At 41.4% G+C, this 14,674-nt stretch overlaps 1 protein-coding gene across 2 annotated transcripts in view; it reads right to left on the bottom strand.

Moving 5' to 3' along the window:
* Positions 1-14,674, bottom strand: part of SYNE2 (spectrin repeat containing nuclear envelope protein 2) — a 181,463-nt gene that overhangs the window by 145,925 nt on the left and 20,864 nt on the right. For both annotated transcript variants that reach the window (XM_051621370.1, XM_051621368.1), the window contains exons 3-12: positions 8,312-8,373; positions 7,548-7,643; positions 7,217-7,294; positions 7,034-7,126; positions 5,677-5,858; positions 3,863-4,059; positions 3,292-3,392; positions 2,451-2,552; positions 1,546-1,683; positions 532-696 (exon numbers count right to left, since the gene is read on the bottom strand). In XM_051621370.1, coding sequence (XP_051477330.1) covers positions 532-696; positions 1,546-1,683; positions 2,451-2,552; positions 3,292-3,392; positions 3,863-4,059; positions 5,677-5,858; positions 7,034-7,126; positions 7,217-7,294; positions 7,548-7,643; positions 8,312-8,373 — 1,214 coding nt within the window. The remainder of the gene's footprint in view (positions 1-531; positions 697-1,545; positions 1,684-2,450; positions 2,553-3,291; positions 3,393-3,862; positions 4,060-5,676; positions 5,859-7,033; positions 7,127-7,216; positions 7,295-7,547; positions 7,644-8,311; positions 8,374-14,674) is intronic.

Consider the following 14,674-nt stretch of genomic DNA (forward strand, 5'->3'; position numbering starts at 1 on the left):
AAACTTGAAAGACGTTTGAACTATTATCAATGTAAAGATTTCAAGATCAGAATAAATAACTTGCACAGAATGAGGTACCAAAGTATCTCCCATTGCTTTGAATGGAAGTAGAGAATGACTCAGCAAACACTTAACTTTAAGCTCACAAACTGCATGAACTCACTGAAACGTGACCCTGAGCCCAAGTGCTTTTCTGAATAGCTATGCATGAAGCATAGATTTAAAGATAAGGGTGCAATTACCCTGAGTTATTACCTAACAAACAAAAAAGTTGCAGGAACCACATAAAAAAGAATGCAGTAATTTACTCATTCAGATAGTACTCTAATCTCCAGTGAGGTAAGAAATCTTCCTTATAGACCGTTGCAGGTATTTAATTAAACTCAACACTGTTCAAAGGTATGTTTAGAAGAGCTTTTCATCTTTAGAAGATAAACATATCCACACAGCTTCCCAAGATGTCAAATACTAATTCCACAACAAGTGCTTTGCTAGGTCAGACTGAAGCATGTTCCTTTGTGATCAGCATACCTTAAATATTACAATTATTTCCCTGAAGACAAACATTGCTTTAAACGGGTCCTGCAAATCAGGCAAATCTTCTGTCTGCAGATGTTCTACCTCCTGAAGCCAGGCCTCAATGCTATCCAGAGGGGAGGGCAACATCTGGTCCAGCTTTGCTTTCCATTCATTAATCTTAAACAGGAAAACAAGTGATTAAATTTTCCCCCATCTTCAAGATACTGACATATGCTTCACAGGCTGATGTTCTAGCCATCCCAGGGGAAAAAAAAAAAACACAAAAAAAACAAAGAACAAACCCCCAAAAAATAATCTGGCACCATACAGAAAGGGAGCTAGCTATGTTTACCTGAGGCACAGGTTAGCTTTCCAAACTGTAACCTCTGCAACTCTACAGAGAACTCAGCAGTTACTATCCTTGGCTGGTGACCATCTCGAGGCTCAGCAACAAGGGAATTTATAGTCAATTAGTTGAAAAATAGAGGTGAAACAGGGATGCTCTGGACAGCTTTCCCTCATGGTGCTGACAGAAAAACACCTCTTCCATGAAGAGTAATTACCAGCCAGGCCCAACATATCCCACTTGTGGTAGAAGGAGACAGCACAGCCAACCTCATTGCAAAGCACTATCTGTGCCACAGGAGAGAACATATTAACACACTTTTCCCAGCTGCATCATTATCCGAGCCATGATTATGTCCCAAAAGAACCTTTTAAGCATAAATAGGCCAAAAACTTTGATCAGAAGAGTGCACAAAGATAATCAGATGCAAGAGATTTTTCACAGACATCTCACTGCGCTGAGGCTGAGGAGGCAGAAGGTAGCACAGACACCTTCTGCCTCCTCTTGGGCACTGTACACCACCCTGTTTGTTTGGACTTCAGGGTCAATACCACTTTTATCAACCCAATTAAAGTATCACCCCCCCACTTTTCCCTGTTCCTGGGGTAGACTTAGGCTCCTTTGATGCTTCATCAAACAGGCTGATGCTGGTAACAAAGTGAGCAAGAAATGCCTCTGACCTGAGAGATCAGTTTGTTCCACTCTTCTCTCATCTGTTGCTGGTCTTCACTCAGCTCAGCTTCACTTCTTTTTGATGACAACACAGGCAGAAAGGGTTTTTTTTCTTGGTTAAATGTTTCCATAAATGACATCATTTCCTATGGATACAAAGGAAGAGTAATTAATAGAAGAAGACTTCAGATGTAAACCCATAGAGCCAAGTCCTGCCTTTGAACACACCAGTGTGGCTTCCATTAACTTCAAAGGGTGTGATGCATGGAAAGGCAAGATAGTAGGAAAGAGGCAGACTTGTCTCCAGGCAGTACTCGGCTCTGAAATTATAGGTGCCAACCACTAACAAAATCTGTATTTAATATGATGCCAGTGCAGCCAGGACATGGTTCTCCCCTCCCACCAAAAGAAAGAGAAAATTCCTCCACTCACAGCCCTCCATGGGCCATTTTATTACCAACTCTGGCTACAATATAAACCAAAGGAAATTTTACTTCAGGCAAAATCTACAGCAAACATTTCAACTGCTCCTCTACATTAGTTGGGTAAAACCTACTGTTATTATTCTTTAAGAAATGGCAAAGATGACCCTGTAAATGGCCTATGTGCTTGAATCTTGTTCAAGTCTTCAACTGTGTCAATTAATTGAAAGACACTACTTTACTCTCTCCAAAAAACCTTGCTCTGCTCAGAAACCAAGCAGCATATATCTGTTTCCTAACAAAAAGAACTGCATCCTATCCTTCCTGCAATTATTTGAGAGCATTAACCAAATTCATTGTCAGATTTCCAACTCTTGTTTAAAAATTTATTTAACAGTTCAGTTTAGGCAATGAAGATGAAAAGCTATGTTCCTAGGAATCTTTTTAATATTTCTTCTTGCAAAAGCAGTTAAATATGAAATACAACTTACTTTGTACTTCTGGTAATATGTTTCATTCTCTTTGTCAAGCACCAACTTTGCTAACTTCTTCTCCTGTGCAGCCAACCAGCTCATGGCCTCTCTTACTTTTTCCTGATAATCAGAGCAGAAAATGTCATTTTTCCATTTTGCAAGCCTTGTTTTTAATTTACATTGTGCCATAAAACAACACACACTGAGCGTATGATAAACCCCATTCAAAGCTATTGAAAAACAAGTAGTAATTCCTGGGGACCCTAACATATTTTGGGTCAGGCACTACCATAGGCCAAGACTGAAGTTGTAAACCTGGCATCTGGATATATGAAGGAATCTTAAAAGAAGAGCCTGATTGCAGTCCTATCAAAAGGAGATTATTAGAATGGAGATATGCAACTAACCAATTAATACATAAACTCTCATTGGAGAATTTAGATAATAGAATATTAGGTTTTCCAACCAGTATGATCTGTGAGTCACAAATTCTGTCCATTTTACATGTGAGCTATTCAATTTAAAGCTGGGTTCTGCTCATTTTTGCAAATCTGTCTGCCTCTACCCCAATATTTACATCCAGTCTTCAGAGAACAGATTAAGACAATCAGGATTGAAAATGTTCTCTGTAATAGTTAAATGAAATAACAAAGCAACCTCCATGGCACTTCCACTTGTATCATCAAAAATGGAGTGCTGTCTATCACACAGGAGCATCAGAATGTTCAAGCCCATTCATTCAGCCCCATCAGAAGGTGGATCAGAGGATCTGCTTCAGGTTATAAATTGTGCCAAGAAAGTCCTGATATTCTTGGCACATTCATTCAAAAATGCCTCAGCAATAAACCACGTGACATACCTGCGTGTCTTCTTCAGTCTCAGACAAATTCCTGGAGTATTGCAAAAACTGAGCCACATAAGTCATGATTGATTTTTCATCCGGATTCATAATGTCAACATCTACAAAAGCCAATATATCATTTACATAATTATGCAGCCTTCTAGGCCTGATCACATAATTACACACTATACTGCAGTTATTAAAACACATGACCGTAAACATGTTTATTTTGCAGCAGCTCAGTTAACTTACCATTAACAGAAATTAATATGTAATGAACATTTTTTCTTTGGGAATATTATAATATAACCTCATAAACTAATGAAAGGTTTCTCCCATGAACAGGAAAGTTTCAGAGCCTTTCTTCTGCAAATTGTTTCTGCGTTTGCTGCCAATTCAGATGTTCTATAAATCCTAAGTACAGTCAGTGTTATAAAATAAAGAACCTCAGGTCTGAGCCTTACAGTAAAGATCAAAGTTCCATCTCAAACTTAAGCACAGCCTTACTTTTCCTGTATTACAAGACAACACATATAGGATTAAATTAATTTTCCTGATAACAAAACTTTCAAAAAAGCAAACCATTTACCTTCAGGTTCAAGAAGCCGTGGAATGTTCAGCTCCAGTTCTGCAATTCTGAAAGCCTCTTTCAGGTTTTCTTTATTGCTTCTAGTTTTTGCCTTCTCCAAATCAACTAGTCCTGGTCGTAAGGTTTGGATGATGGCTAAAAAGGGGAGCCCGCTTCGCCAGCTTGTCTTGAAATCAGTCACATTGATAGCGCCGTGCCTACCCAAAAGGGATTAGAAAGAAAATTTTAAAGCCAGTTCCCTCAGATGGCATAAGTACAAACTTTGACATAGAATATAAATTCAGTAAAATGGAGTGTGAGCCAAATCCAAGTTCTTCTACGGAGAACCTCGCTACTGAATTTCTGCAGAAGCTGGGTCAGACAACACAGCTGGTACTACCAATTGCTACAATTCCATATTTTTATACTATTTTGCAAAATGACTCAGTGTTTTTATCTTATGTTGCATAAAGCCTTGCTGATCCAATATCCTTTCTAAACATCCCCTTTGTACTCAACATGTATGCTTTCTATAAGATGGAAAAACAACAAGCAAAGCACTGAAGAACATGTATTTGTCTGTAAGGGTACTGAGTATTGGAATCACCTCTGGCATTTTAGAAAATCCAGACCCTGAAAGTGATCTACTACTGAAAGGAAAAAAATGTTTCTTTTTTTCATATTTGGCTTAGTGTCTTTAAAATATCTCCTACTAAGCAGTGCCTGGACAGTGCTGGAAGGTGCCCAGCTCATTGTGGCAGTGAATTCTGTGACAGCTTTCCAGAAACAGCCCATGTGTTACCAGTATGTTACAGCACGGAAAAGATGTGGGGTTTCAGGTGATCAAATTTAGGTACAAAACAACGAGCCAGGACTCAGAAGATTTCATCTTTTACCAAAAACTATAGGATTCACTGATAACAAAACCACTCAGTATGTAATCACAATTAAAAAAGGATGCTATAAAACAGACAGCAATGGACAGAGAGCTGGTTGTTACAAGCCAGCCAATCTTGTCCTGATAAAACACAGCTAAAAGGTGCCTGAAAACATTCTCCCAGCAGAAAGTCTAATGTGCTGATGTGCCTTTATCTCCTATTAGCAACAGGGAATATTATCAGAATGTTATTAGAACATAAACCAACCAAAAAGCTGGAAAGAAAGGGCTGACACTATTTAAAAAACATATTTGATATGTCCTGGAGTGAATGAGTAGCCCCTGAAGAAAGTGTAAAGCTTGTCCCTTGCAAGGAATACCTGTAACTGCTCTAGGCTATGCATGGCAAATACTCCCACTGAAATCAACAGAGCTGTCTGTACATCAAGCATAAGCAAACATCTTGTTAGACTTGGGGACTAGGACCTCTAGGGCTAGGGTTCTTCTCAGGGATCATGCAGCATTTTGACAGAAAAACACGAGATGTGGGAATCCTAGAAAACCTACATTTTCCACTTACAAACAAAAAAAAAATCATTATTGAAACTTTGTTAGCCAGAGCCAACCGTGGGGATTAAAACTATTAAACCCTACAAGCGTATCACTGGACATCAACACAGAAGCCCCTAAAAGCAAAAAGCCAAGCAGCTCAATTTATATTGTGGTATTTTGTTAGTCGGATTAGCTTCATGTCATTCGATTTAAAGGGCTCATGCCAAAACATTTAGGGCCTGACTGATGCTAAATGTACTGGTAACAACATCTGAAATCCAAAGGATTTTCTGCTAAGTTGTCACTAAGTAATTTTTTTTTTAAATGGGAAAAAATCACCAGATTTAGAGGAAAGCAGCAAATACAACATGTAACATACTGTTTATAAGTCTTGGATGGAACTTACAGTGAACATTGTTCTTTTGCCCACAACAAAAGAGCCTTTGTAGCTGACATCTTCCACCGTTCCTTAATTTTAGCACTTTTTTTAGCTGATCGACTTGCCTTTGGAGAGGAGTCAACAGCACTTGAACAATCAAGCGAGGGCTGATTGTAAGCACAGGCAAGTGTCCTGGCAAGTTCTTCAATCTGTCAGAGATGATGGGAGAGTTAATCAGGTTTGAGTGAAAAATTACCAAGACATCAACAGCAGAAACCCAAAGAGAAGGACTCAAACACAGGTGTAATAGTAGTTCCCTACCCCCAAAGATCCAATCAGAGGGTTCTATCTGTTCAAGACAAACTATTTCATGCTGAATTCCCATCTTGAGGTGATTTTTTGGGCAGGAAATATTCACAAAGACTTCCAAGTTATACTATGGGTACCAGCACTGGTATCAAGGGACCTTCTCACTCAATGAGCTTTTCTATGCCTCCTGCCAGTGAAAGCAGCTGGTGGCAGCTGTGTTTTCTGCTGTCAACAGTGTCATGTATTAGGCATGCTTAGGGTTTGCCTGCTCACTCAGAGTACAGGAAAACCTACTCAACAGAACTCAGAGGGCTACATTTGGCTAGAGAAGCTTGGTTTAAGTGAAAAGATAATGCATACAGATACGTGCAGCACAGAACCTTTCAGCACCAAAGTACCTTCCCCAAAAAACATCTAACACTGCTAAATAACTTTGATTCTTGGCACTCTCCTGAGCCTCACTGCCTAGTTAACCCCCCATGCACCTTGGTTAATTCACTGCTGGGCCCTTGCTAGAAGACAGTTTGACTCCATCATCCCCTACAGTCCTAGAACAGGGCTCTGTGATTTCAAACACTCCTCCTCCCTAGAACCTCATGCCACACAAGAGGCATGCTCAGTATCTTGTATAGGAAACAATCACAACAGTCTTCATGTTATTTCAGGTACCTGGTACTGAAAAAAGTAATAACTAGAATGACATACTGTGAGCACAGCTAACACTGAAGAGGGGGACTGCCTCAGGGAGATGGATGTGAGCCACTTCTCACTACCTGCTCTATTTGGAGCTTTATTGTTACAGGCCTTAAACAGACTGGCAAAGTTTAGCCTACTTTTTAACTGGTTACTTGGAAAAAAAGCTCAATATTTTTCCTTGCCATCAGTCGCAGCCAGCTGCTCAGAGACACAGGGAAGAGGCACTGGTGCATCTTCTCCCTGAGCATCACTTCCAGATGCCAGGAAATAATCTTCTGCTTTGTACTAATTCCTCTCCTTTGGCAACCATGTAAGCCAATAAATTTTTTGGTGCTTTTTCCCTCATACTAAAACTCTCTTACATCGCTGAAATACTTACATGAAAATGAAATATAATTGTCCAAATTAGGCCAAGCACAATGGAAGGTTTTCCTTCAATAATGTCAGTGACATGAATATTTATGAGCTTGAGCTAGGGGGGAAAAAAAGGATCATTGTTAACAAAGAAAATATTCCATCAGCTAAACTGGCTTTAGTTGTGAATTTTGAAGTTAATACTCACTGATCTGCTCTTTAAAAATGTCAAAGCATTTTCTATGTTGCTTCTGCACTGGAAGGTATTAAATCCTTTTTCCCGTGGCTGTGAAGCAAAAAGAACAGGTTACATCCTCACTTGTAAAAGTTAATTTTATTTTATATTTTGCTAAGGGAAAACCTGCAAAGATTCACACATTACTCCAGATCAACTCATTTCAGTGTCAGTGGTGTAAGAATAAGTTACTTGTAAATAGCTCTGTGACTCCAGAGGGACCATTTATAGGCTTACAATTAAGCATATCCAGAAAATTTTGCTAGATGTGATTTGAGGTAATATTTTTATTACTCTGTCTTACCAGATGTTGACCTGAAAGCACTTCCAAGAGATCCAAAAGCAAATGTCCTTGCTGTATGTCTGTATACAGATCTGAGATAACAGAAGGAGGTGTATGCTGCAAAATAAATTTCAATGCTTGTCACATTGTCTTTCATCATTTTGAATTCAACGTGCTATAGAACATCACAGATTACTGTTCAAAAAATGTTTGGCGTCCTTTTTTTTTTTTTTCAGTAAGCTACAATATAAATCCTGCATCCAATCAGCCATATCTTGCTTATTCTCACCCATTATTGTGTTTGTTGTTCCCCCTTGTCCTGCCCCTGAGCTTTATAAGGGTTATGGAAGGCCTTCTTTACAAATATTTACACTTTTCAATGAGTATGTGGCAAAAAAAACCCAAAACTTCGAAAAAAAGGAAATTCAGAGAAGCAGTTAATTCATATTTTCACTTCTTAATCTACCCTGAGTATAAATTTGACTAGAGAGCTGAATAACTAAATCCTCATTCTTTTTACCCACTTCTCGACAACACAAACACGTTTTACCACATCAGCAGGTCATCTAGTTACAAACTATCTCTTGTAAATGTTCTTGGACAATCACCAGTACAATGCTGTTACAACTATTAAACAAATGCTTTCCAGGGGCTACTTTTTTTCCAGGCAGTACCTAAAAATCTTCTATCAATTTTGTTTATTCCTGAAAAAAATTAATCTCCATACAGCATGTCCAAATCAAAAGGGCAAAAAGCATGTCTTTCCTAAAGAATCCCCTTCTTACCTTGGCCAATATGGAATTTATCCAGCTAGTGAAGGTCTTCTTCTGTGTAAACTCTCGCTGCACTGGGGAAGAAAAGAAAAAAATCTTTAATGGAAAAAATGATCTGGTTTTATTTCTCTGTCTTAAAAAGATACACAGCATCAGTCTCAAACCTAAGGTTTGTTTTTTCAGACGTTAATATACAATTTAATATTAGTCCTTCCCAATTCTTACTTTAGTGCTGATGTTTTCCTGCTTGCAGAGAAAATACTGCAAGGATCTCTAAAACCATCAAGCATACTTCTACTGGATGCAGCAAAGAGCAACTAATGAAGGTTTTCCCAAAAGCTCAACAAATGCAACCAGCAGCATGAACACACAATCCTACAGGGCAATGTGTCTAGGAACTCCATATATTTGTAAATACTCCTTGAAAGACTCAGAGCAAATGTCAGTACAAGATCCATCTTGAAACTGGGGAAAATCTGTGCATGGGTTGGGTGATGAGGCCAGGAGGGAGGCTGAGGTTAGGTGATAAATGCAAACCTGTACATGAAGCACACAACAGGATGTCTTGCCAAACTGAAGGCTGTGGAGACTTATTACACTGTCATTGGGGAATATACCCTTAACAGCATCCTTTGCAGCGTTGGGCGCTCCCTGGGAAATGCAGACCTTTAATCTGGCCAAACAGGGGCACATGGGGCCTTAAAATAAGTGGAAGGAAGAAGAAAGTGCTTGAACTTGTGCTCTAGTACAAAATGGTGAAGTGGGACCCAAAGCATGACCTGGTCACAGAGAGATTCAGCTCTTCACCCAGGTCCTGCAGGCTGGTATGCAGTGATAAACCACTGCTGGTTGTGGAGGGGGACAGGAAATTGTTCAAGCCTGTGTTTCAAAAATCAGAATATTTAAACCACTTCTCACATCAAAGCGGAGAACAAGAGAGGAGAAAGCCTTTCTCCACGGCTTGTGGGTACCAGAAATGAAGACAAGTCTAGTTTCCCCAAAAGGTGAAACAGGTCATGGGCAGAGCACCAGAGGCAGACAGACCAGCCCCCCAGCCCTGTCCCTAGTCATGGCCAGCAGATCACACAACATCCCAGCCCATACCCTCTTACAAAAAACACCCCATTCCCAAGACACACCACCACCAAAATTATACATCTCTGTTCGCAGGTCTGAGGCAGAAGCAGGAGGTGCTAGACCCTGAGATCACAGCTTTCAGGCCTCATTGCTGTGCCCGTGGTGCCACCAGCAGCCATGCCCACAGCTCATGGAAGCAGGTGTGAACACAAACTCCTTTTTCTCTCCCTTTCCACAACAGCTGTGACTGCTATGGGTTGGCTTCCCAAAAAAATGGTTAAAAAGCAGTACTACTCCCACAAGGGGCCTGCCTGGAGCTGTGGAAGGGCTGTCAACCCCTCACTTCAGATCATACAGTTAGGAGAATGGACATTTTCATCACCCAAACCACTATATTTGGCCTGTGCCAGTGCATGGCTGTCCCAGCCCTCCCCTCTGAGGCCAATGCCAGACTCTCCCTGCATGGCTACAGGCAGCCACCCCCAGGGTTGGCCCAAAATGCTCCTGGGCAGAAGGAGGGGCTGTGTCAGGCAGCCCAGAGCAGAGAATCATAGAATTGTAGAATGGTTTGGGTTGGAAGGGACCTTCAAGATCATCTAGTTCCGACCCCCCATCATGGGCAGGGACACCTCCCACCAGACCAGGTTGCTCCAAGCCCCATCCAACTTGGCCTTGAACACTTCCAGGGATGGGGCAGCCACAGCTTCCCTGGGCAACCTGTGCCAGTCTCACCAATTTCACAGGAAAGAATTTCTTCCTCATGTCTGACTTAAATATTCTCTCTTTCAGTTTAAAGCCATTACCCCTTGTCCTATCACTACATGCCCTTATAATGAGTCCCTCCACAGCTTTCTTGTAGGCCTCCTTCAGGTACTGGAAGGCTGCCATAAGGATGAGGCTTTGGGTCATGATGACACAGAGGCTTGGAGCCTACAGGGATACAGATGGGATGGGAGATGATGCTGCATGTCCTGTACCATGGCCCCCGTGCAGCTCCCTGAGGAGCAGTGGGCGGTAGGGAAGTGTGTATGGCCCAGGCCTGGTGGGAGATGGTGGGCAAGGAAGCTACAAGGTACTCGTTGCCCACTTCCCAGCTGGTGTAAATCCTCCCATCCCATGGGAGAGGCAGAAAGAGACTCTGACCAGGCCACCAGCTTGCAAGAAGAAACAAATCTGGGAGATGGGCTGAGAGTGTACAATCTCTTCTGCCCCTGAAAGCATGCTCTTGCACAAAGGACTAATGTGAAGGCAAGTTTGACATCATAACACAAGTGCAAGACTACTCAGCAATAGATATGCATGTTTTTGTAGGCTGGGCAGAATGAAAGATACCAAAAATATCAAGTCCTTGGGGAGAAAAAAAATCCTCACTGCACTGCCCATGAAAATGCCACTCAGAGGAAAATGTCCCACACTTTATTGCGCTCTGAGAATTTGGCAAACACAAACCCCAGAGCTTCATTAGCTCACAAAGCAGAGCAAGGCACCACAGAATAATGCAGCCTTCTGCTCCTGACCCCACCACCTGACCCACAGACTTTCTTCTGCTTCACTAGGTGGGTGAGCAGTGAGAAAAAAATTCATGCATTACGTGCATCAAGGGCTGTTTTGCATCCTGGAGCTAATACATCTTTCAACAGTCCTCCTCTAACCTGCAATACTATGATCCTGTCAGAGCATGAAACAGTCAGTTTCTCCTGCTTGCTGCATTGTTTATGCTTTCTTAAAATACCACAGAGATTGTGATGGGCAGTAAGATGAGGGCAGTCTTAAAGACGCCGACAAAAATGGAATCTCCAAACTCAGTTTTGTTTGGAAAAACAGAAAGTGCAAACATGCCACACGGACCAGGCAATGTCACAACGCTCACGAGAAGGACATAAATAGCAGGGAGATATTGGCTTCATGTTAGCACAGGACCCAACCACACCCTTTGGTTGAATACCTCTGCGGGTGCCGTTCCATTACCTAACGAGTCATTATTGAGTAGCTGTGCTTAATTTTATCAGGCAGGCAAGGCTGGTATTGCTGGCACTTGAAAAGGGACAGAAAGCAAATATTAGCTACTTTGCCTGACGCCTCTTCCAGCTGTAGCTTTTGCCAAACACACACTACTGCTACTGACTTGGAAAACTTGCTTTTGGGGTTGGTTACAAAAATATGGTTAAAATGGGGATGTTCGGTCTTGTTTTGTTTCAATCCCTCCAGATTAACGTGTTCATTATGCAATGTGGGCCAGATACTGCAAGTGTTGATTCACGTGGGCAGCTCTCAGGCAAATGTGTCACCTGGTGAAAGCACAAGGTGATTATTTCACTGCACACACCTAAGCACACCTTATACCCTCTCCAAGCTACAGCCTCTGCCCAGTGCAACCAACCAAGGCTACCTTCCAAGCAGCTGCTACCTCAGCTGCAATGTGGCTTATTTTCCTACCCAAATAAATAACAATAATAAAATCTCCTCCTGAATTAATAATAAAACTGCATGCTCGTCAATATTTCCCTGGACTGTAGTGCAGCAATCCCTCTGCTTCCATCCAGGAAACAGAGCTCAGTACAGATGTGCTTCTAGCCCCGTGGAGGGAAATTGTACTGCAATTTTCAGGCTGAGTATGTTTTCCCTCCCAGCTCCCCTCCAACTCTACTGCTCAGAAGCGCTAATGATTTAATCAAGCTCCCAAATTCTTATCTCTACCACGTGGTTAATTAATACAGATTTTTATTTTTATGAGGATGAATGGATTCTTTGTTAGGCCTTTTTCTAGGGCTCTAAGTGACCTTGGTTTTCTCTTGCCCTAGTTTCCAAATGTCACTGACCCAGAATAAAAAAGCTATCAGAAAAAAACTGATCATTTTCTTTACTTTGGGCAAAAACTCACTGAGGTTGCTGAACTGAAAACACCCAAAATCTATCACATTTCATCCTGTGTTTTAAAGCTGATCTTCAGAACAACTGTTTAGGGAGGAATAACACATAGAAGCAATGTGTCACATAGGCTAGCTGAAAATCAATAAACACTGCTGGACAATGACTGTTTTATCCAGTAATGAGCTATCAACAAGTGCTACAAACCAGATTAATCATTAAGGGCTGGAGCATGGGGACACAGCAGGGACCACAGCAGTGCTGAATTCTCCCAGGGGCACCACCAGCCATGTAAAAGCAGCCTTCCTTTAATGGTGATACAGAAAAGCCAGATTCAAAATTAATCTCCACTCCTGTCTTTTCAGCCTTCTTTTCCCAAGTCCAGAGCCAGCAGCTCCAGGGAAAGCATCATCTCCTCCCTCAGCAGGGAGCTGGGGGAAGCAAACTACAGCAGAACAGACAGCCTGTCTTTCCACACTCACCAAATAATGTCACCAAACAGCAAAGAGCTTTTCTCTATTGCAAGAACCAGTGCATCTACAGCTGTGTGGCTTTTTTGTTAAAAAAAAAAAAAAAAAAAACCAAAACAAAACACAATTTTTTGAAACTAATGAACACGAGCCTGTCTGTCAGCCTCCAATTTCTGTTTCACCACAAAGAATTACCTCTTTTGTATGACATTTTTATGTCTCCCTTTCACCATTCAGGTCACCTGAGGCTACATCTACAGTAGCAAGCAGTGCAGCTCACGAGGAACAGACCAGCAGCTCATAAGAGCTGGTGTTCAGGATGTAGTGTATCCACCACATGTATATGGAAAAAAGGTTGTGTTGGTCTAGTACTAGCCTGAACGCCCACAGACAGCCATCGTACTTTCTTGGGGCATTTATTTCAGCTTCATTAAAAACAATCATTTCCACACTCCCTCACAGCTCAGCAATATGAACCAAAGCATGGTCATCAGGGATAACTGGGAAACCTCCTTCAAAGCAGCACTGCTGGTTTGAACTAAAAAACCAAGCAGGTACATGCTGTAAATGATAGGAACAATCAGAACAACAGTTAAATACTTTAAATACTTGTCAAACCAGGGACAGGGTGAGCAATTCCTCCCTCAGCCCTTTATATAGTCCCTTTCCTTCCACCCAGTAACAGAGTTTCATTTTCTGCGGACAGGAAAGCAGGGAGAAGAGTTATTTCAGCAACATGGTGTTAAGCAATGAAAAACAAACACAGTATTTTTTGTTAACATTAAGGAGCTTATCCAAAGCTCAATGAAGATGATGAAAATATTTCTACAGGAATGAGTATTTTCAAATCCAAATATCACATAAATATTAACTAATTAACTATAACCATATCTATGCAGCAAGTGGAAACTTTCCTTTCTGCGCTATTCCTTTCAACCTCCTTTTTCTTTTGAAAGCAATTTATGCAGTTTACCAGAAGTGCTGCTTAACTCAGGAAGCCTGATCACACCGAGTTTTGCACTCCTGGCTTTCTTAAACACTTTTGCTCTTTTCATTGCCAGGATCCTGGAGTAGTTCTAAATCACCACTGCCTTCACTGCAACAACAGCCTGTGAAGTGAGGCACTGCAGTACTTGGGAGTGTAGACAGAGGCTGCAGGTTAAATTCTTAAAAGTATTAAGTCACATAATTTAGATATCAACATACTTTTAAGATAAGGGCTTAAGTGGCTTTTCTAGTATGTTAAAGAAAATCCACAGTGAAGGGGGGATTTGGACATAAGTGGCCTTCAGTGCCCCATATAGGTGACCCAGAAGCCACCCACTTCTTAGGCAATTAATGCCAGTTTTTAACCAGTTATGCACCTGATAATGCCTTTCATAAATTGAAATTTTTCTAGCAGCAAACACATTTATGCAACTATATAATCTATTTTTTTCATTAGGCATGTGAAACAGACAGAAATACCCATGACTGTTTCTTTTTTAGGCAGTCTCATGTGTCAGTTGCTTCTCCAATGCCACCAGCCCCATCACATGTCACAAAGCCATGCAGTTAAAGGAACAGCTCCTCACCCAGGCACCAGCCAGCATAAGCAGGGCATAAAACAGGTATTTGTCCTAAACTCTGAGAGCTAAAACACATTCTGTTGTGTCTGAATTAGTTCATCAAGCATGGAGAGAAAAGGGAAATCAGAGTTCTGCACAGGCTTGGTGGGAAATGCCACACACAGGGACTGTTTGCTGTGGAAGGATTTGTGCATGGGAGGAAAAGTGGAGGTTGGATTCTCCCACAGGTAAGCAGATTTACATCCCAAAAGTAAAAAATATTCCCACTTCAGAGCAGCACAAAACCCATTCAGTTTCTGGTGCAGCCACACATCCTCAAATGGCTGCACATTCCCTTTGCTGCAATCCCATACTCAGGATCATCAGCAAAGAGTGGTCATATCTCCAGCAAT

Source organism: Apus apus, chromosome 5 (assembly GCF_020740795.1).
Source record: "Apus apus isolate bApuApu2 chromosome 5, bApuApu2.pri.cur, whole genome shotgun sequence".
In the NCBI taxonomy this organism is placed as follows: Eukaryota; Metazoa; Chordata; class Aves; order Apodiformes; family Apodidae; genus Apus; species Apus apus.